Source organism: Cotesia typhae, unplaced genomic scaffold (genome assembly GCF_013202065.1).
Source record: "Cotesia typhae breed Kobodo isofemale line unplaced genomic scaffold, CoteBio_Ctyphae scaffold_13, whole genome shotgun sequence".
Taxonomy (NCBI): domain Eukaryota; kingdom Metazoa; phylum Arthropoda; class Insecta; order Hymenoptera; family Braconidae; genus Cotesia; species Cotesia typhae.
The window spans coordinates 15,124,981-15,132,573 of record NW_027423774.1 but is presented as its reverse complement, the minus strand read 5'-3'; the positions used below and the strand labels follow the sequence as shown (position 1 = coordinate 15,132,573).

At 32.9% G+C, this 7,593-nt stretch overlaps 1 protein-coding gene across 1 annotated transcript; it reads left to right on the top strand.

Annotated features, from left to right (window-relative positions):
- Window positions 1–1,107: 1,107 nt before the first annotated feature.
- LOC141534093 (uncharacterized) lies at window positions 1,108–3,865 on the top strand. The gene has a single exon (XM_074253232.1). It carries the CDS (start codon window positions 2,882–2,884, stop codon window positions 3,863–3,865), a length of 984 nt encoding a protein of 327 aa, XP_074109333.1. The 5' UTR covers window positions 1,108–2,881.
- Window positions 3,866–7,593: the final 3,728 nt, after the last annotated feature.

Genomic DNA, 7,593 nt, shown 5'->3' with positions numbered 1-7,593 from the left:
GTTTTTCCCGTCACTTAAAATCGCTTTTGGCATTTCCCAGACCTTTCTCCAAGAGTGAAAGATCTGGGAAAATTATCGCCATCTATCGCTCTTCGCCAAACTTCAGATTTTTAATTATTTAAATCTGATCAGATATTAAATTCACTCATCAATTTCGTTCGATTACCAAAAATTTCATACAAAAATCATTCCCATACAGAAAGTCATTCGGGACTTAGAAAAAAATAACATTTGTCAAATAATAAATTTCTACCAAAACAATTTCCCATACTAATTCTATCTCTGGGACTTAGTAAAAAAACTTAATTTCGCACTGAAATTAATTAATTAAATAGTTATTCAGATAATTAAAATCTGTTTGAAGATTTTAATTAAATCTTTCTTTCAGGTAAAATTGATTTTTGTTCTTTAAAAGAACAAAAATTATCGCCACGCAGTCTCGCTTATATTAGCTTGCCGGTTTGTACAGCAAGCGAACGAGCGGCGGAATTCTTCGCCACCTCTCGCCGCGGTGGCGTACTCAACCATTCGCGCGCATTTTCAAATAAATCTCAGTCAAGTATTTAAAATTAACTAAACTTTTTCATTAAACAAAGAAATGTAAATGAACCATTATATAAAATAAAAAAAACATCTTTAGTATATTAAATATACTCCGGTATTAATAATGACAAGAACGATAATAATAATAGTAATAATAATAATAGTAATAATAACGATGATAACAATAGTAATAATAACGATAATAACAATAGTAATAATAAATTCCATTGCTCTGCCGTCTCGCTCGCACTCACTTTTTACCATCACAATGTTCACACTACGTCTCAAAGTATGTTTGAAAATTGACAAAAAAAAAATCATAATTATTAGTCTATTTTATCGTCAAAAGTAAAACAGTCTTTTTTTCACTTTCTAACGATAGTAAAGAGTATTAGTAAAACTAATCAAATAGATGTACGGAAAAAGTGTTGCTCATAACCTTCATAAACAATATGAAAGAAAATATATTTTTTAAATGAGAATAATAGAATAACAACGAAAATAAGTCCTAAATGAAGTTTCTATGATAAATAGTTCATGAGATATGAATTTTGAAATTAAAAATTAAGAAACGTAGTGCGTCCAGCCATAAATAAATAACTGTAACGACTGGAATAATAAAATTTTCGGTTTTTTGTTTTTTGGTAATAAAAAGTATTTAATATTTAATATTAAAAAAATTAATTTTTTTTAATCATAAATGAAGCTTGCAGGCAATAACCAACAACACGAAAAAAAATTTGTTTATAAAATAATTTTTTTTAAATAATTTGAAATCTAAGTTTAAAAAACTACTATTGTTATGATTTGCCTCACTCGATTATTATTTTGCAAACCCTTTCTTCAAAAGCGTTCGGTGAGAGCGTTCGGGGGATGTATGCGCAGTCACAAAGAGCTCTGTTCGATTTTTTCTCCGTTGACTTTGAATTTTTTTAAACAAAAATTTTTTTCGTGTTGTTGCTTGTTGAGGCTAACTGGACTAACAGATGAAAATTTTTTGTGCCGATTTTTATGAAAATCTGCCATTTTTTTGGGCGTTACGTCTATGCTCAACTAATTTTATTGCATCCGAAACTTGTGAATTGTAGTGTTAAAAAAATGGCGTAGGCACATGCGCAGAAACTGTTATTAAAAGGCCCATTTATACAGTTATTAGATCGCTTTCTTCGTGTTTATAAACACGTGTTATTTCAGCAGGGTGACAATAAGTGTTAGCTTTTATCCGCCTCTCAAGTGAAATCAATCTATAATATTGTTTGAACCGCAAACGTGATGTACCATGCTATTTTAATATGTATTGAATAATATTTAATAATTTTCTTAGCAAATAGTAAATAATGATGACATAAATAAGACTAAAATTCACAGTGTCTGTGTAAACATACAATTCAAGACTACTTTTAGTTTAGTAGTTACATTCTTGCAGCAGTTGCATTTTCAGTTAAATAATTTAAGTCATATAACAAGTAAACTTCAATGTGTTTACCGTAAGCAGAACGATATTAATTCTACAGAACTTTTTTTTCTCCAATATTACTCTATAATTATACATTATATGTTATATTATCAATATTAATTGATAATGGTCATTGAAAATAATAAATTCTATTTAAAATTAATTAAATTCTCTAGCACAAACTATAGCGACCCAGATTTTTAGATTTTGACTTTTTTCTTATGGAGAAAGTGACATGCCACAGACTAAATAATTCGAGAATGTATGGTAATTCTCTACTAGATGGGAGACTACAGTTAAAAAAAAAAGTTATGAGCTTGCGTCGATGCTCACTAGGGCTCGTCAATGTTACTCTAACACAAACTGTAGTTAGAAAGTTCGAAATCGAAAATAAAAGAAACTAGAGTTAAGTACGCGCGCAAGCGCGCGCGTGCATGTAGTCACGAATTAGATATATTTTCATGCTTAATATATATTTATTTAACCAATCACGTTACGAATAGTTTGTGCAACAACATATATTTTCATATTTTTCATCTAAATTATAAGTAGTGATAGTAACAATCATCAATATTACAAAAACCATGGAAATTTATTTTATGATTTTATAAAATATAAATATTATGATTGATAATTTGTCTATCAATCTAAATCAAAGGATATACTTGATGGAATTTTATTAATGCTTATTAGTTACTCTACGAGGGAGTTGGCAACACTGGCCTGGATAGTAAAGACGCGTAAAAAATCAGTGTAAAGATAGTATTAAAGAAATAATAACAAAATATAGAGAGAAATAAGGGAAAATAATCAATACAGAGAGAAAAGGTGATTGAAAAAAGAAAATAAAAGTGGAAGCAGAAAAAGCGGATTATAGGTAAAATGAACAAGGAAAAAGGTGAAAATGAAAGTAAGGTTAGGGAGCAAACAGTGGAAGACGGAATAGAGGAGTCCAGGAAGCCGACAAAAGAGGGCGACACAGGGAGTGATATAGACAGCAGGGAAGAGGACGAGGTGGAGAGCAATGCAGACAACGACAAAAGCGTAAAAGAAAAAAGAGGGAGGGGAAGACCACCATTGAAAAAAGAATTGGCGCGAGAAAACAAAACGGGAATGAGAAAAGGAGCACTGGAACAATACATAAAAGGATTCAAAACAAGTTTCACTCTAAACAGGACACCAGAAAAAAACAACAGCGACAATAGAAAAGATGATGAAGAAAAAAAAGAGAAAGAAGAGGAGAAGGAGAAGAAAAAAAGCAAAGACGAAGAGGAAAAAACACATAAAGAAAACGTAGAAGCACAAGCAAAAAAAAAGAGAATAGAAGAAAAGCGTGAGCTAGAAGAAAAGCAGGCACAAGATGAAAATAATGAGATAATGAAAGAGAAATGGTGGGAAGAAAAAATCGAAAGAATGGAACAGATGGTGAAAGAAAAGCAGGGGGAATTATTTGAAAAAATTTTGAGAAAACTAAGCAAGGAAACAGAGTGCAAGTGCAAGTGCAAGGAAATAAGGAGTGAAGAGGAAATACAAACAAGAAGAGAGCTAGAAATATGCAGGGAAGGAATAGAAAAAAGAGAGAGGATAATAGAGGAAAAAAACGAGGAAATAGAAAAGTTAAAGAAATTAGTGAGATATGGAATAATGAGACAAGAAGAATTAACAAGGAGTTTAACAGACCAAAGAGAAAAAAGAAGAAGCAGAGAAAGTAAAGCAAGCGAAGATGGAGACAACGAAGAGAGAAATGAAGGTGCAGAAGAAGCACAAGAAGAACTGGAAAGGAGAGTGGAGGACTTAATTAAGGAAACAAGAAAGAGAGAAAAGGAGAAAAAAGAAGAATGGAAAAAGAAGAAAGAGAGAAATTAGAAAAAGAAAAACCAAAGGGATTAAATGAAAAAGAGATGGAGGATGAAATGGAAAAAGAAAAAGAGTAAGGGCGAACTTGCACATACAATACGGAGTGGAAAAATACAGAAAGTGGGAGGAAGTAATGATGCACCTAGAGGAAAGGTTAAAAATGAGAATAGAAAAGAAGAGGACAACACTAATAAAAAGAGGACAAATAAGAATAGAGTGCAACAGTGTAAGAGAAAAAAAAATAATATGGGAAAACAGAAAAATTATGAAGGGAACGGGAATATGGATAATGGACGAAAAAACGAGAAGAGAAAGAGAAGTTGAGATATGAATAAGAAAAGTAGCAAGGTGGGAACAAAGCAATGGAAAGGAAGTGGAAATAAAAGAAAAGAGACTAAAAATTGGAGACATCTGGAGAATCTGGAACGAGACAAAAGGAGAAATGATGGAATGATGGTACGACAGCGAAAAAAAGAAGAGAGCAGAAGGAGAAAAAACAAACGGAGCACAGATAAGAAAAGAAAACAGAGGTGAAAGTGAAGTAGAAGAAACAATGAGTAGTGAAGTGAGGTATGAGCTGAAAAGCAAGCAAAAAAAAGGGGGAAAAAAGATAACAGAAAAAGAGAGAAAGGGAAGTGATACGAGAGAAGGGATAGAAAGGGAGAGTAAATGTAAAAAAAATAGAATCAAAGATAAAAAATATAAAAGAAAAACAGAAGATTTTAATATGGAAAAAGCATTAAAGAGAGGGAGTGAGAATGAAAAAGAATGTAAAGAGAATGAAAGAAAATGTAGAATGATGAGCTGGAACATTGCAGGTATGAAAGAGTATGAGGATGTGAGAGAACTTCTAGAGAAATATGAAATAGTGTACCTAATGGAAACATGGGTAGAAGAAAAAAATAAAGAGAAAGTAATAGAAAGGATGAGCGACAAAATGAAGTGGTGGTGCAAAGTAGCAGAAAGAAGAGTAGGATGTAAGAGAGGAAGGGCAAGTGGAGGCCACTTAGTGGGAATAAAAAAGAAATATGTAATGAATGGGAAGTAGAGGAATGGATGCATGGCTTTAAAATAACGAACAGAGAAGAGAGTGAGCTAATAATAGCAATATATAATAATGTAGGAATGAAAGAGATAGAGAATAAAATAAAAAAATAATAAATGAAAATGAGACTGACTTTGAAAAGATCATAGCAATAGGGGATTTGAATGCAAGAATAGGAAAATACAATGCAGAAGGGACGAGTAAAAAGAAGGAGGAAATCGAAAGATAAAAAAATAAATGCAGAAGGGTGGAGACTAATAAAAATGTGCAATGAGTTAGGACTAAAGATATTAAATGGAGCAAAAGAAGGGGATAGATCAGGAGAAATCACGTTCATTGGAGGAAAAAATGAAAATAGCTGTTCAGTAATAGATTTGGGAATGGTATTAGATAGGGGAGAAGAAGATGGAGTAGAAAAATTTAAAGTAATAAAAAGAATAGAATCGGATCACCTGCCAATTGAAATAGAACTGAAAAGACAAGAGAATAAGATAGAAAGGAAAGAGGAAGAAATAAGAGAAGACGAAGATCTAAAAAAGATAACGGAAGAAAGACTACGATGGAAAAAAGAAAAAACGGAAGAATATATGGAGGGGACAAACGAGAAATGGAGAGAAAAAAAAGAGCACAGAAGAAATAGAATGGAACGATATAAAAGAAGTAATAAAAGAGGTGGCAAAGATGACAAAAATGAATAAAAAGGTACGAAATGGAAAAAGGGGGAACACAAAAGAAAGAATGGTTCAGTGATAGATGCAAAGAACTAAGAGAAGACGTTTGGAAAAAATTGAAAGAACTGACGAAATATGGAAACAATAATGAAGAAAAGAAAAAGTATAATATGGCAAAAAAATACAAGGAAGAAATAAAGAAAGTGAAAGAAGAATGGTGGGAAGAGAAAAAAAAAGGAGATAGATAATGCGACAGACATGAGTAAATGGTGGGAAATGATAAACAAGTTCAGAAGTAAAAAAATAAAAAGTGCAAGGGAGAAAAATAAGTGGAAAAAACTGGGTTAAACATTTCGCTAGCCTATTAAATAGTAAAGAAAAAAGGAGAAATACAGAAGAACAAGATGGAGAAAAGAGTGAAGAAAACAGTGAGGATGAAAGGCTAGACGAGGAATTTGGAAGACAAGAATTCAGAAACGCAGTCAGAAAGTTAGGGAGGAATAAAGCGCCGGGAGAAGATGGGATCACGGCAGAATTTATAAAGAATCTACCAAGAGAAATGATGGAAGATGTCAGACATGTAATAAACAAGATGTGGATAGAGGGAAGACTACAAGAGGGATGGGAAATAGCAAGGATAATTCCAATATATAAAGCAGGAGACGAAGATATAGCGGGAAACTACAGAGGAATATCCCTGCTAGACATAGGATACAAGATACTGACAGCAATGATGGCGGAGAGGATAATGAGCTGGACAGACAGAGAAGGGAAGATAAAAGAGAGCCAGGCGGGATTTAGAAAGAGAAGAGGAACAAGAGACCACATATTCACACTAAATGCATTAATAAACAGAAAGATAAGAGACAAAGAAAAACTGTATGTATGCTTTATAGACTTGGAGAAGGCGTTTGACACAGTAGACAGGGACTTGCTGCTGAAGAAGTTATGGAGAATAGGGGTAAAGGGACGAATGTACAAGATGATAGAATTGATATATAGTAAAACAATAAATGAGGTAGTAATTAATGGAGCAAAATCAGAAGAATTTGGAGCGGATCAAGGGGTGAGACAAGGTTGCGCACTGAGTTCAGTGCTATTCAACATATTCATAGACGACATGGAAGACGAAATAGTGAGAAAAAGAATAGGAGGAACAGTAATAGGGAAGGAAAAAATATATATGATAAAATATGCGGATGATGGAGCAGCAATTGCAGATACACAGGAAGGATTAAGAGGAATGCTGAAAGAACTAGAAAAATATGCGGATAAAAATAAATTAAGGATAAATGCAAAAAAACAAAAGTGATGATTTTCAAAAACGGAGGAAGAAATGAAAAAGGGAAGTGGGAATACAAAGGAGAAAAGTTGGAAGTAGTGAAGAGCTTTAGATATCTAGGATATAATTTCACAGCCAAAAACAGCCATGAAATGCACCTAAATATAATGAAAAATAAAGCGAACAGGATGGCGAACGCGACATGGGGTGTAATAAGAAGAACAGAAAGAAACAATATGAAGGACAGGATGTACCTATATAATACACTGGTAAGGTCAGGATGCATGTACGGAGTAGAAATATGGGGATGTGGAGAGGTGAAAAAAATAGAAGTAGTACAAAACAAATTAAATAGGATGGCACTAGGAGTGTCAAAAACACCCCAGGATGCATAGTAAGGAGGGAAACGGGAAGTGGGATAATAGAAGAAATAATAAGGGAAAGGATATGGAGATACATCATAGAAATCGCAGGAATGGAGGACACAAGATGGCCAAAAATATGCCTAAGGGAAGAGATGAGAGGAATAATAAATAAGAAACCGACAAAATGGGGAAAGAAAATAGAAGAAAACGCGAAGAGAATGAAATGCGAGAAAGTAATAGAAAAAATATATAACAGAGAAGATATAGAAGAGATAGAGAGTGATATAAAGACAGGAATAGAACTATTAAAGAAGCAATTGATAGAGAAAGAAGAGTCAAGGATAAGAGCATCGAAGTTTAGTGAAATATATACA